The sequence below is a fragment of the Drosophila simulans genome, chromosome 2R (genome assembly GCF_016746395.2).
Source record: "Drosophila simulans strain w501 chromosome 2R, Prin_Dsim_3.1, whole genome shotgun sequence".
NCBI classification, from domain to species: Eukaryota; Metazoa; Arthropoda; class Insecta; order Diptera; family Drosophilidae; genus Drosophila; species Drosophila simulans.
The window spans coordinates 15,965,186-15,979,547 of NC_052521.2; the positions used below are offsets into that span (position 1 = coordinate 15,965,186).

The 14,362-nt window shown below is 43.9% G+C and overlaps 2 protein-coding genes and 1 non-coding gene across 6 annotated transcripts; 2 read left to right on the plus strand and 1 right to left on the minus strand.

Moving 5' to 3' along the window:
* The first annotated feature begins 3,845 nt into the window (after positions 1-3,845).
* On the plus strand, positions 3,846-11,410 carry LOC6735176 (multiple C2 and transmembrane domain-containing protein). 2 transcript variants are annotated; one of them, XM_039292404.2, is made up of 12 exons: positions 3,846-4,183; positions 5,024-5,673; positions 5,900-6,008; positions 6,179-6,321; positions 7,077-7,271; positions 8,489-8,640; positions 8,704-9,219; positions 9,286-9,645; positions 9,702-9,821; positions 9,879-10,079; positions 10,142-10,349; positions 10,407-11,410. In XM_039292404.2, exons 1-12 carry the CDS (start codon positions 4,078-4,080, stop codon positions 10,485-10,487), a joined length of 2,841 nt encoding a protein of 946 aa, XP_039148338.1. In that variant the 5' UTR covers positions 3,846-4,077; the 3' UTR covers positions 10,488-11,410. The 2 variants fall into 2 exon arrangements, with proteins under 2 accessions (XP_039148338.1, XP_039148339.1); XM_039292405.2 differs by having other exon boundaries at positions 5,957-6,008.
* Positions 6,835-6,916, plus strand: Trnal-aag. Its single transcript has one exon. It is a non-coding gene; the product is annotated as a tRNA-Leu (tRNA).
* A 992-nt stretch (positions 11,411-12,402) lies between the features above and the next one.
* Positions 12,403-13,756, minus strand: LOC6735178 (probable 3-hydroxyisobutyrate dehydrogenase, mitochondrial). 3 transcript variants are annotated; one of them, XM_016181599.3, is made up of 2 exons: positions 13,619-13,756; positions 12,403-13,563 (listed from the first exon to the last, which is right to left on the minus strand). In XM_016181599.3, exon 2 carries the CDS (start codon positions 13,547-13,549, stop codon positions 12,575-12,577), a length of 975 nt encoding a protein of 324 aa, XP_016028462.1. In that variant the 5' UTR covers positions 13,550-13,563; positions 13,619-13,756; the 3' UTR covers positions 12,403-12,574. The 3 variants fall into 3 exon arrangements, with proteins under 3 accessions (XP_016028462.1, XP_016028461.1, XP_044778342.1); XM_016181598.3 differs by having other exon boundaries at positions 12,403-13,551; positions 13,619-13,730; XM_044922407.1 differs by lacking the exon at positions 13,619-13,756 and having other exon boundaries at positions 12,403-13,353; positions 13,514-13,535.
* Between the last annotated feature and the right edge of the window lie 606 nt (positions 13,757-14,362).

A 14,362-nucleotide genomic window follows, 5' to 3' on the forward strand; every position in this document is an offset into this window, starting at 1 on the left:
CAGAGACACGCAAGTACATCGTTGGCAGTTGGCATGGCTAAATGAAAATAAGTGGCCAACACACTGGGCGCTTCTGTTCGGTTCTTTTCTGTTTCTATATGCTATATAGTATATAGTCTGTCTAGATGCCGCGTGCTATTTGCCTGATATAGTTTTTAATTATCACATGGCGCTCATTTCTCAGCTCTTCTCTTTTCCACTTTGCCATTAATTTGTTCCTGTTTATGTGACCATTTGACAAATCAACAACCAAGAAGGCAAGAGCTATCGGGGTATCGGGGAAGCAATCTGTCGCCACTGGTGGCCTCGAGGTGTCTGCCCTTTTCATCCCTAAGATGAACATTTCCCTTCCCCACCTTCATCGCCCGCTGTTTAGGGCCCAATGTATTCCTTGATTGAAACTGCAGCCGCCATCTGCAAATTGGCAAATGTAAAATTGAACATAGCAATTCGAGCACGAACGCATAAATTGATTGTCGGAATTGGCTCAAACGCAGCTGGGAATGAAGTCAGGATGGAGTTGCAAAAGGAGTGCCCTTGGCAAGATTTCGACACATATCTAGGGGGAAAAGAGGCACTGGACAAATAAGTTTTCCCGCAGTGACAAGTTCTTTTGCTGCAATTCGCATTTTCTTTTACAGAGAAACAAATAAATTATGTACATACTCTGCCAGCGACTGTAAAATGGAAATATTGGTGAAGTTTAAAAAGAAGTGTCCATTAGGGATATATAAGAAATTTGTGTGAGACCTTCAATACAAAAACACAGTTTAAATGACAGGAGTGCAGCACACCAATGGGAAATTTGGAAAGTTAGTTTATTTCTTTTTCTCTCTGGATTTTTTCCTTTTGGCTGTTGTTCGCCGTCGAGTTGTAATTACTTGGCTCCGAAATGGCCGGCCCACAAAGGTAACCCAGTTAATTAAAATGAAAGCTTCGGGCCAGCGCATATTGTGGCTCCCCAACTGCCGCACATATCCTGGCAGTATCCTCCCTAAGGGCAGGCATACTCGTTTATACACAGAAATTGAGTAATCCCTGCTTTAGAGACTCTTATGAGGCATCAGTTTAAGCCAGGCCATCAAAACGGCTGGCATAATCCCACTTAATATCGTCATTATCCTGGCAGTTAATTAAGCAACAGTCCATCGGAGATGTGCTGCATTTATGAGCTGCCAAACGAGCTGTCCATCAGTTGGGCTCACGCTGCGTATACGCAATTTACATATAGAATTGAGGCACGAATGTAAATCCTCGTTCTATGCTCCTCCACTTGCGGTACATTTTTAAGGAGACCACGATTCAAATAAGGACACAATTCGCATAAATAATCCATGCATAATTCAGTTCTTGGTCTGAAGCGCAAAAAAAAATTACTAAACCGCCGCTTGTGGTGGTGACCGAGAAAATATTGTATGCATGGTAAAAAGAAATTCCATGAATAATTCAGAGTCGCAAACAAATTGAGGAAAATCATTTATCCGAGAGCAGTGCAGCGTTGGAAAATGCAAAAAGTTCAAGAATTTCCCATCGAAATTCGAGTAACTCGAGGCAGATGTTTTGATTTGTTTTGTTTGGCTTTCTGACAGCTCAGAATGTGCTAATTATGAATAGCTGATCCATATGGCGCAGATGAAAGACTCTCGTTTGTCTGGCGCGAAGCATATTTACATATAAATATATATATATATATATATATATATTCATTCATTCATATTCGCCTGGACGACCACCTGGGGACCCAAAAGTAACGCCCTGGCAAACGATATGCGATTAAACCCTAGGCCTGTGATAAGTCTAGTTTCGGTTCATTGCGTGCCGAGTAAACATGATAATCACAACCACAACAAAGCCGCACAGTGGGGTACAGTGTTGCAACGCTAACGGCGACGGCAACCGGCAAAGCTAAGAACAGCGGGATACCCAGACAGCTCCATGTCCCCCACTTTCGCATGAATAGAATGGGGATTGTGCTCGCCGGCAGTGACGTCATTTCTAACTAAATAGGGCCAATAAGCCAAAGGGCAGAAAAAGACTTGAGAACAACAATGCAGGAAAGAACTGCGAAAAAAAACTTTAGCTACACACGCGAAAAATGTTTAGAATAAGAAATTCAAAGATTTATTTCAAGCTTGTGAAAAAAAGTTTAATAAAGATTAGGCTTTCATACCAAAGTGTATTTAAATGTATAGATTTCATTCATAAAAGTAGCCAAAGCGGTAAGCCATATTTTGTTCTCTTCTGAATACTATATTTCAATATACTTTTAACATCAGTGCAGTCGGACGGAAATAGAACCGCTGAAATGTCAGAAAAAGTCAACAGGTGAGCAAGTGGAAAGTAGAAAGTAGAAGGGCACAGTGAAAGCGCAAAGGAGACAGCGCTATTAGTGCCATATGACACTTGCTGACCCATGTCTCAATAATTGATGACTGGCCTTGATCGAGCTCGATTTATTGACTAAAGTTGTGATAGAAAAAAGTCCGTGCACCATGTCGAATCCATAATTGATGTCTGATGTTTCCTTAATACTGCGCGATTACGCAGGCCAATTTCCGATATGGTAACGTGCATGATATGGCCAAAACAAAAACATTAATGACGCTGCGTTTACGAACCTGCTGCGATGAAAAGGATATACGTATACAGCAACATACAATTTCATTATTTTGGGGCCGTAAAAATGGCGGTAAAACATTCCGCTTTTATGCCTATCGAAAGCACGTGCTTTCCAGCTAACGAAATGCCACTCAGCATTGTTAATGGTATTAAATGAGAAAGTTTGAAGAAACTTTCCCTTTTGGCTCAAGGTTTATGCCCACAAAAGTTTTTTCCTGATTGGGACCAAAAGTTAGCTAATTGCAGGACGCAGTCAAGATTCAAATGAATTTATTTTTTTTAGCACTTGTGAGCCCAAGAGTCTGCCACACTTTTGGGGGCCAAACACTGCTGTCCAAACTAAAGGGCCCAGTAAAACCTCATACATATTTATGTGGCGGCAGGCCGCACCAAAAAAGTAGGTTGAACATATGTGGTGTGTGTGGAAAACTAATGACAGGCACATAAGCCAGAAAGTGCTCCTCCGGGAAATGTTGCCCGCAAATATTCGGAATTAAAGGGCATGGAAGGAAGCTAGCCACACCTGTTTGCGTGGGCGTTGGGAAATCTGCATTTCACTTGCATTAAATTAATTGAAAGTACATGGAAATGTTTTCGGTTGCACAAGAGTCAGACAAATTGCTACTGCAGCAGCAATGTCCTTGCCACAGTTTGGCCCCCAAGGAATTGTTCCCACCCACCGCCTATGGCCCTCTCACTCGCTTAGCTTCCATTTCATTCATTAAAATAATATAAACTGTGCAAAATGTGCGAGAAAATACCGAAAATTTAAAGCTTTTTTACACGGGGTGCGTAAAGCTTTGTCGTTTATCCCACACCAATGGGCTCACACTCACATTTGCATTCGGTGACGCCATCGTTGGATGCTTTTCCAATTTTCGCGGCACCGGAGAGAGAAAAATAAACCAAGCTGCAGCATCGCAGGGCATTAATAATGCAAGAGGCAAAGCCGGGCGGCCACCCACAAAATCGCCCAAGAGCACCCGCAACCAACAAGCACCCACCCACTACCATTCCACCCACTTACATTGAACCCAATGCCACACACTCACGCACACACACATAAGCTGGCGAAAACTGTAGCTGTATGTGTGTGTGCCTTCGTTAACAATAACAAATGCCAAAGGAGAGCAAAAGTTACGGTTGGCCAAAAGCGAAGGGGCTGGTGGTGGTGATGGAACCATAACGCCAGACAGCGAATCCGAATCCGAAGCAGTCTTCTAGGGGCACTGCCAGCGTGCAGTTCGCTCCAAGCTCCGCGTTGGAAAATCGCGAGAATATCTTATGCGACCATCACATTTCTGCAAAATCTGATACATTTACTAAGCGTTTGTGTCGTGCTGTTGTATCCACCATAAATAAATGAAATAACACGTACCGTGAAGTGCAGCTAACGCAATCAAAGAGTGCTCTAATCAATTATTCATTTCAATTTACCCCGCGAGTATTGGCCATGTCATGCAACCGTTGCATCTCGCGAACTCTTTCAAGTCCTCGAAGAACTCGGAGAGGCCACAAGCCTCTGTGTTGTGCCACAGAATTAATAAAATATTCCCAGACACAGGTAGATTGTGGGACACCCAGTGTATATAGCAAGATGGATATAACGAGCTTCGTTCATAATACATATAGCTTGATAGAACCCAACTGGCTGTCACTTTTCTGCGGAATGCGTGTGGAAGCTGAGAAATGACAGCAAAATGAGCAATGATTTATCACGAAGTCGAGAGACTTGGCAATTTGGACAAAAATCCCCTTCTTTAAGTGCAGCGACCATTATCTTCCGAGTTTATTAGACATCCAAGTTGACATTTATGTAAATCAAAGTGTCAAAAGTTTGCACTCGATGAATTTAGTTTTTATTATAGTAGGTGGTAAATTTAATAATATTCAAAATATACTCTAAACTAAATTTTTCTCATTGACCCATAAAAGATTTTACGATGCCGTGTTTGCAGTTTATGTGAATAATATTAAAAGTATAAAAGCTTAAATTCCGAATGACTGGCATTTATGTAAACACAAATGTCATACTTTTCGGGTTGTAAAACTTATATAGTACGTATGAGCAATTTAGGTTTTATAAGTAGGGGCTTATTTTCTACTTTTTGATGACCACATCAACAAATGGAAAGAATCATACCATTTTCCAATTGCTCTGTGTAATTTTTATAATTAAGACAATCGCAAAAGAGCAGTGATGTCATGGGTGGCAATTGAATCGTCTGAAAACACTCAATTTTCCGCGAATATTGCATTGGGGAGGGTAAATATGTATGAGTGTTGATTTTCGTAGTACATGATTTATCAATCGGTTGCTGGAATTTTGTTAAATCGATTGTGGGAGTTGCGTGCCAGGTGAACTAACACTTTCCCCTTCTGCCATCTCCCCACCTGCTTCCAGCACGCATCCAATACGTTGACCAGGTGGATCAGGTGGAGTTGGATCAACAGCAGCGACCGGGCAGCAGCTCCACCGTCAGCGGATCCACACCGCCGCTCCGGATTTCGCCACATGGTTCGCCAAACCTGCAGCAATCGCAGCGCCTGGGCAAGCATCTCAGCAAATCCGCCTCGGAGTTGAATGGTCACGATTGCCACCTCAGTGAATCACCGCACATATCACCGAAGAGGGCCAAGAGTGCCGTGGCCCAGCAGTTGGCCGGTGCCGGTTCGGGGGGCGTGGCCAGCGGCGTGGGCGTGCTGCAGAAGACGCACGGATTCTTCAACAATCTTCGACATCGCTGGAGTCGCGCGAAGAGCAAAGATCGTCTGGGTCGCAAGTCGCCCAGTGATTTTCTCGAAGAGAGCACCGACTATGCGGCGGATTATAGTTCCGAAAGTAGCTCCGTGACCCAGAGTCCTCGGCATCGCAGCACCACCATTGGTGGCTCACCACTGGCCCGGGAATTTCGAGCCACGGCCAAGATGGCGCAGGTTATCCAGAGATTTGGGGGCTCCATGGAGGGCAGGATAGATGAGCATCCGGAGAACGGTTCGGCCGGCTGCAGTCCACCGGAATTGACCACCCAACAGCAACTGGAGGCCCTGCAGGTTGGTGGTATCATCTGGCATCTCTTACTTTGCTTCACTCCTTTTATCAATTGGTTTTCACTTGACTTTATCGAGTTTTTCTTTTACACAATGGCACTAACTAAAATTTCCTGGAATTTTTTTTGAAATTTTCGATTTTCGATTATCGCTTTGCCAACGACTTGCTGTGCTGCACAACTCTAACTAACTGATTAATGCAAATGATAACGCAACTGCAATCGATCAGGCCAACGAGCTGCGTCGCAAGCGCGAAGCCCAATTACGTCAATTCGTCTTCTTTCAGCTGCGCGTGCATCTCAAATCCGGCAGTGACCTGGTGGCCATGGACAAGAATGGTGAGCAGATCCCAGCACCCACATCCCTGCCCTTTGCCCATCACCATTACAATTACCATACCCATACCATTACCATTATCCTGCCCACTTCTTTGTGCTTAATCAAGCACTGGTCACAATGCACTGGCACTGCAGCGAGAAATTTCTTTTGTCTTTCGTCCCTGCCGCAGGACTGAGTGATCCTTATGTCAAGTTCAAGGTCGGCGGCCGCCTTCTCCACAAGTCGCGCACCATTCACCGGGACCTGAATCCCGTGTGGGACGAGGTCTTCATCGTGCCCATCGAGGACCCCTTCCAGCCGATTATCGTCAAGGTGAGTCCGGGGAAGTTTGGGGGTGACCTGTCAGGCACTTCAGAAAAGTTGGCAATTGTTTTACACAAAGAGAAATTTTAGTGAATAATTGGAATCAGTTGTTGTGGCTGATGCACTGTAATATAAAGAAGAGTGGCATGTAACATATATATTGCTTCAATTATCCTAATAATTATGTTCATACTTAACCGTAGTTCTATTATATCGATAAAAAAAAACAAAGATAGTAGATAATTACTAGTTATAAGAAAAAATATAAAGAATTTAGATTGATAATCATTTCCTTGTTCGATTCATTTTTCCAAAGGTATAATTCTTGTTTGAACTTTAGCCTATTTTGCTCTCTATTGCAGTGTCCAAAACATAATTAAAGAAACATAATCTAACTTTTGTGATGATATGAAATTAAATGGGTTTCTTAAAGTTCTTAAAGTTCTTAGTGCTGTTAAAATTAGTTTTGGCTAGATAAGGACAGCAATATGTGTTAAGAAATCCGCCGCGGGCCGTCAGCATGGTAGCGTGGCCGAGCGGTCTAAGGCGCTGGTTTAAGGCACCAGTCTCCTCGGAGGCGTGGGTTCGAATCCCACCGCTGCCAGAAGGAAGCTTTTTTATTGCACAAATCCATTTTCAGCCATGGAACGAATAGTTTTTGAAGTGTCAGATATCCAAAATGTGTAGCGAATTCCCAAAAGCCCCCATCTCATCCAATCAAAATGAATTTCCGTTTTGTCTCGTTCGATACGCTTTCCAATCAGGTTTTCGACTACGACTGGGGACTGCAGGACGATTTTATGGGCTCGGCCAAGCTAGACTTAACCCAATTGGAATTGGGCAAGGCCGAGGACATCCACCTGCAGCTGTGCGATTCCAGCGGAAACGGCGGAAGTGGCTTGGGCGAGATACTCATCAATTTGACGCTGTGGCCGCGCAGTCAGGAGGACAAGGAAATGGTAAGTGGCATCGATAAATCCATATACACTCCATTGTTCGGGAGCGCTAATGGTGGGGGTTCTCGTCTGGGCCATCAATCAGCCCTTCACCCGGCGGTTTTCCACAGTGAGCCAAGCGATTGTCTCGCTACCTTTTGTCTGGCACCCTTAATTGCCTCTCGACTAGCTCCGACAAACAACCCACCTTTATTTATAAGCGCTTGCTTACCCACTAACTTTATTTATGGCTCAGCGGAATCAGTTTGACATGGCTTCTGGTTTTATTTTCGGATAGACACACACGAAGCATTAACTTTGATCCAGTGCCCGCAACTAACACGAACTGAAGCCGCACAATTGAGCCGTTTTCCAACTATGGCAACTCATCATGACTAGCTTTCATGAGGTGAGAGCCACGATCGCAGTGGCTCAACAAATAAAAGCTTGAGCTGCCATTGGTATTGCATGTTATCTCTCAACGAGGGCGCTCCAAAACAAATAAATGACAAAGGGGGCTCTGAATTTTCCCGTTTCGAAAAATAGAACTATGAGAAAGTCGATGTTTGAATACCCTATGGTCAAGAGATTCGAAAAATAAATATGGAAATATGGAACAAAAGATAATGCTAACTGTAGGCATAGAAACAATAATGTAATAAAATAATATAATATAATATTTTTAATAGCCTCCATCAACTTAACAAGTCAATTTAATTATTCATAATATTCAAAATAATAATGAAGACCTTTATTTTGTTAATCGTATTAGTGCAAAAACTAATTAAATGAGTAATGCTGATCCGTATCAATCATTAAATTAAATGTAAACTAATGTTTACCTATCACTGCGTTAGCAGACATGTGTAAAGGTGACTCATAATGATATGTAAGAGCAATTATCTCTAGTCCGGCATACCTCGTAATATTGCACTTAGTGTATGTATTTCTCTCGCAATCGCAAGACCTCACTCGCAAATGGTTTTAGTCACCGTTGGAGCTTCGAAAGCGAAGTGCGGCTTTGGGTTTTGTATTGGGGCCTGTGTAATTTGCTGTCTGTCTTTAGTTGGGGCTCTCGAGCGCGGATCATGTTGGGCAACAGTTGGCCCGGTTGCAAGCGGGCTCCTCGCATGGTGCTCAAGCATGTGAGGCGGCAGCACGAGGAGTTGCGGGAGCAGCTGGAGCAGGGATGCGACGATCTCATGGAGGTGGCCGAGTCTTATTTTCCGGATGTCTTGCAGCACTTTCAGCGCAACTCGAAGCTGGCTGAGTCATCGAAGCGTTTGAAGTCACAGATCTGGAGCTCAGTAGTCACCATACTGCTAGTTAAAGCCAAGGATTTGCCCTTAGCTGAAGATGGCAGCAAGTTGAATGATACTCACTTCAAATTCAGGTAAGTTGATCACTATTAACTGGTAGTGATATCATAAAGTTAATCGATTGCTATTATTTTCAGATTGGGCAATGAGAAGTACAAGAGCAAGTCTTCCTGGACGGAGCGCTGGCTGGAGCAGTTCGACCTACACCTGTTTGATGAAGATCAAAACCTGGAGATCGCACTTTGGAACCGGAACACCCTCTATGGCAAAGCCATTATTGACCTCAGCGTTTTTCAGCGCGAAAACACGCACGGCATTTGGAAGCCCCTAGAAGATTGCCCTGGTGAAGTCCATCTCATGCTCACTATAAGTGGAACCACTGCCTTGGAGACGATCAGCGATCTGAAGGCCTTCAAGGAGGATCCTCGAGAGGCTCAATTGCTAAGGGAAAGATATAAATTCCTAAGATGCCTCCAAAACCTCCGCGATGTGGGTCACCTAACTGTAAAGGTATTTGGAGCCACTGGACTGGCTGCAGCGGATATAGGTGGAAAATCCGATCCCTTTTGTGTATTGGAACTGGGTAACGCTCGCCTACAAACCCAAACTGAGTATAAAACTCTCACTCCTAATTGGAATAAGATATTTACTTTGTAAGTAACACTAATCTTCTAACAATGCAAAATCTTACTAAACAAATTATCAAATTCGCTTTGCAGCAACGTTAAAGACATCACGCAGGTCCTAGAGATCACCGTCTTCGATGAGGATCGCGACCATCGCGTAGAGTTCCTGGGCAAACTAGTCATTCCCCTCCTAAGGATCAAAAGTGGAGTCAAGCGTTGGTATACGCTGAAGGACAAGAACCTCTGTGTGCGGGCCAAAGGAAACTCACCGCAGATTCAGCTGGAACTGACAGTAGTCTGGAGCGAGATCCGTGCCGTGTGTCGAGCCCTGCAGCCCAAGGAGGAAAAGCTCATCCAGCAGGAGGCCAAGTTCAAGCGACAGCTCTTTCTGCGCAACGTCAATAGACTCAAGGAGATAATCATGGATATCCTGGATGCAGCGCGCTATGTCCAGTGAGTAAATGGTTTCACCTACCATTTGTTTATAATTCACTGTCTGTTTCTTAAAGGAGCTGTTTCGAGTGGGAATCTCCTGTGCGATCCAGCATAGCTTTCGTCTTATGGATAGTCGCCTGTGTCTATGGTGATCTGGAGACAGTACCTCTAGTTCTGCTGCTCATCATACTTAAGTAAGTAATTAAATAAGAGATTAAGAGAGATCCCAATACTTATCAATTTCCATTTAGAAACTGGCTGGTTCGCCTTATAACAGGCTCCACTGATGCAGCTGCTCACTACGACTATGAGTACGATGAAGATGATGATGATGACAAGGAGAAGGAGGAAAAGAAGTCCATCAAGGAGAGATTACAGGCCATTCAAGAAGTCTCCCAAACGGTACAGAATACCATCGGCTACCTGGCTTCGTTAGGCGAGAGCACCATGAAGTAAAATTGATTGTTATTTATGAGATGTATCACAGCCTATATGAATACTTTGTAATCTCCAGCACATTCAACTTTTCCGTCCCCGAACTGACCTGGCTGGCTGTGGTTTTGCTATTGGGCGCCATTCTTGTCCTGCATTTTGTCCCACTCCGCTGGCTGCTGCTCTTCTGGGGCCTGATGAAGTTCTCCAGACGTTTGCTGAGACCCAATACCATTCCCAACAACGAGCTATTGGACTTCCTATCGCGAGTGCCAGATAATGAGGAGATTGTAAGTGGTTCATTAACTATCTGTCTTTACTATAAATAATAATAATGTTAATTTCAGAATCAATATCGAGAGCTGCCACCATCGGCACCCACCGATCAGACGCGCAACAATCCCAAGAAGAAACTAAAAGGATCATAGTCCATAACCAGCGCTGATGCGGCAATGGCGTCCCTTTCGCCGCTGCAGTCCAGCGCTCTAGGAGGAGCAGCAGGAGGAAGCGGAACCGGATACGGCGGAAGGCAGCAGCAGCTGATGCAGCGCTTCCGGGCCAACACCAGCCAGTTGAAGCACAAGTTTGGCCAGGCCAAGAGCCTCAGTCTGAGCCATAGCGAATTCAATTAGACACCAAAGTTAGTTAGCTAGTTAAGAATCGAAGTCAACCAGTTCCACCCATAGAAGGAAACAACATACGCAATTCACCTTGACTCAATTATGCAGCACAAAATTGCTTTACTTATTTTAATACAATTATATATATATATACAAACAGAAAATGAGAATATTAATGTATATGTGCGCAGAACTCAAACTATTTACACAAAGCGATTATGTACATACACAATGATAGCGGATATAACTAGGAATCTATTGAAACATTGCATGTACCTAAGGTAACCTCTCTCAAAGATCTATTCGAATATTTACCAAAACTCAAATTGCTAACTACCAGATTCCTTTTGCGCGAATCCAAATGCGATTAATTATTTATTGTGTATTTCAATTTGTGATATTTTCAAAGAATTTTGCAACTAGGCTTACTACTTAATGTGACTTAACCCACGGAAGCTCCGTACCGCACAGAAGTTTCCCCCAAACTCCATTTACAATTTACCATTCGATTGCACTCGACTCGTTTAAGGACGCTTTTTCATTATATACCTTTACATATATACCTAATTAAGCCTTATCCTAACCAAATTGTTTGTAATTATTTCACTCGGAAAGATTGTTCAAAACATTTTCTAAAGCTTATATTTATTAACTTTGTCTAGGATAATCAGCTCTTGAAAGGCCCCGGCCCAGCCATACAAATATATATAAATTAATTGCTATATTACCCACTCCGATTGATCGATTTGATACATTTTAGATAGTTGAACTATTTATACCCCACAAAAAGAGCAACAACAAAGTTTTTATATACATACATACCAACTCAATTAATTAATTAGCACCTAAGTTAAGTTTGTTATTTTTAAATATATATATATGATTGTAAAAATAATAAAACAAAAAGTATTTTTCGGATTTCGCTCAAAATAAGTCGCTTCGAAAAATACATTGACCACTGTGCGGAGTGATGCTAAAACTGTAGAGCTGTAAATGTCCGCATGCAGATTCTGCAGTTGCCACTGCCAATGTATCGTATTTTTATCATTGTTTGTTTTTCTCGGTCCTCTGTTTACTTGCCAATTAAGCTTTCTGTTGCAGAAAATTATTAGAAGATAAAAGCTGATATGTGTGAGTGTCGAACTAGCCACTTAAATAAACACCCCTCTTTGATATGGCTTATCAGAGTGGTTCCACTACTTATCTCAACGAATCCCCATTTTTTCGGTAAACAAATATTAACACTTAAACATGTGTGAGAATTTATAATGCATATGCTTATATCTTTACATCTTTTCTTATTAGATTGTACCCATCTCAAAAAGTATGCCAACAAAGAGCTGCTCAAACTGTAAGCTTTTGTTCTACGCACCTAACATTGCTGTGCGAAACATTCCGCCAGTGCTTCTCAATCCGTGAGCTTTTGATAACCACGCCATAATTTCCATTGGGATCTTTCAATGTTGTTTGTTTTGCTCGACTCGATGCTCTGTTTACCTGGCAAGCTTTATGAATTAAAAACGATCTCCATGTGGAATCTAATGCCACGAGTGCTGGAGATAACCCCTAATCGGGAATTGTATTTGCAGGGGACTCAAAACTGGCAATAAAATAAACCAACCCAGATGCTTTTTGTAGGTGCTTATCAGCACTCGGAGTTCCGTTCGTCAGACGATTCCCAGACCTAATCAGACCAGCCCACGATTACGCAACAGCATGGAACTTTTTCACTCAATACGATACGTCTTTATTTTACGTATAATTTGCATAGAATAGGGAACAGGCACAATAGAAATCGAAATAGAGGGAACTTAGTGCTATATTTAAATGCAGGACTGGTTTGGATGTGGACGTGACGTGGTTGTGGCCACCACAACCTGTAGTCTGTAAGTAACCTAAACGCTGAACTTCTCCTTCTTCATCAGGTCGTATACCACGGAGAAGTCCTTGTTGCCCAGACCCTTATCGCACAGCGACTGGTAGACCTTGTGGGCCAGAGATCCCAGCGGGATGGGTGAGTTGGAGGCGTTGGCCACTCCGGAGGCCAGACCCAGATCCTTGGTGATCAGGGCCGAGGAGAAACCGCCGGCGTAGTCCCTGTTGGCTGGGGCAGTGGGGCACACTCCGGGCACGGGGTTGTAGATCTCCGAGGCCCAGCAGCGTCCGGTGGATGAGTTGATGATCTCTGCGAAGACATTGGCATCGAGACCCTGGCGCACCGCCAGATTCATGGCCTCCGAAACACCGATCATCGAAATGGCCAGCATCATGTTGTTGCACAGCTTGGCGGCCTGGCCCATGCCATAGACGCCGCAGTGGGTGATCTTCTTGCCCATGCACTCCAGGACGGCCTTGACGGCATTGTACTCCGCCTCGGTTCCACCCACCATGAAGGTGAGGGTGGCCTGCTCGGCGCCGGGAACTCCGCCGGAAACGGGTGCATCGATGAACCGGGCTCCCTTGGCGCTGATCTTCTTCTGCAGCGACTTGACCAAATCCGGCGAGATCGTCGACGAGTCAATGAAGATGGTGTCCTTGTTGACGCCATCGGCAGTCATCTCATCGTAGGAGGCATCCACAATGGCGTTGTTCGGCAGCATGGTGATCACAAAGTCCGAGTTCTTGGCCAGCTCCGAGGTCTTCGCGTAGACGGTGGCTCCCTTGGCGGCCAGACCCTCGCAGGCGGGCTTGGAGATATCGAAGACATGCAGCTTGTGGCCGGCCTTGATCAAGTTGCTGGCCATGTTGGCGCCCATGTTGCCCAGACCCACGAAGCCGATGTTCTTGGCTCCGCCCTGGGTGGACATGGCCCTCACGAGGGTCTGGCTCCAGGCATTCAGCATAGCGGGGGACATCACACGGAGCGACATGGCTGCGAAAAGTTCTACAGTGTTATGCAATCACAACGAATGGGCAACCAGCCACTAGATCTCACCCACCTGTTGGTCTAAGAAGTCTAAGGGGATACGGCTGAAACTGCGCAAGTTCTACGTGATCGGACCGCTGTCAGAAGCACACTGCTCCCTGCTGTTGGAAGGTCGCTTATTTTCAGCTCATTCCAGCGGCCGCTCGAGGGTTGTCGGCTACACTAAATGAGCCAATTTATATAGTATAACTATTTCCAAGCTTATCTTTGTATCTATTAATTACTTATTTATTTGTTTGGAAAAGTTCAATATTTTAAACAATAAGTAGCTATAAAAGTCTGATCTTAAATAAAAACTATTAATATTACTTTTGTATATAATTTAAAAATCTTTAAGAAACTAAAATAGATATCAGTATATTAAAAAAACTCGCACTTTTACGGACTCCGTACGAAAATAATTCTTTTAAAGCCGCGACAACTCTGCTAGATCAAAACAAGTTCTCTACAAGTAGCTCTGCTAGCTATCAACCATATGGTTAGCACATTATATATTGTATCTAGAGTTCCAGTGACGCCGGCAAAAGCTTTTCAGCTCTGGTCTTTCCAATGCTTTTATTTGATTTATGTTATATGTGCGACACGTGCCTCTGTTTCGCTTATCAGTCCGAGCAAAACTTTCGATTTTATTTACTTTCATTGACCTTCGGCGTTTCTGGGGGCTTGTGTGTGTGTTTGATGAGGGGGTATAGAAATTTGTGGGTGTGTCGGCTTGACGTTGAGTGCCCAGACCAGAGGCTGCAAAACTGTAAGCTTT

What these genes read in the sequence shown, in the direction of transcription:
- LOC6735176 (XM_039292404.2), top strand. Translation starts at nt 4,078, where the DNA reads ATGCAACCGTTGCATCTCGCGAACTCTTTCAAGTCCTCGAAGAACTCG. An exon ending in TAAAATATTCCCAGACACAG is followed by an intron (nt 4,184 to 5,023) that starts GTAGATTGTGGG and finishes ACCTGCTTCCAG; the next exon opens with CACGCATCCAATACGTTGAC. An exon ending in AGCAACTGGAGGCCCTGCAG is followed by an intron (nt 5,674 to 5,899) that starts GTTGGTGGTATC and finishes GCAATCGATCAG; the next exon opens with GCCAACGAGCTGCGTCGCAA.
- LOC6735178 (XM_016181599.3), bottom strand. Translation starts at nt 13,549, where the DNA reads ATGTCGCTCCGTGTGATGTCCCCCGCTATGCTGAATGCCTGGAGCCAG.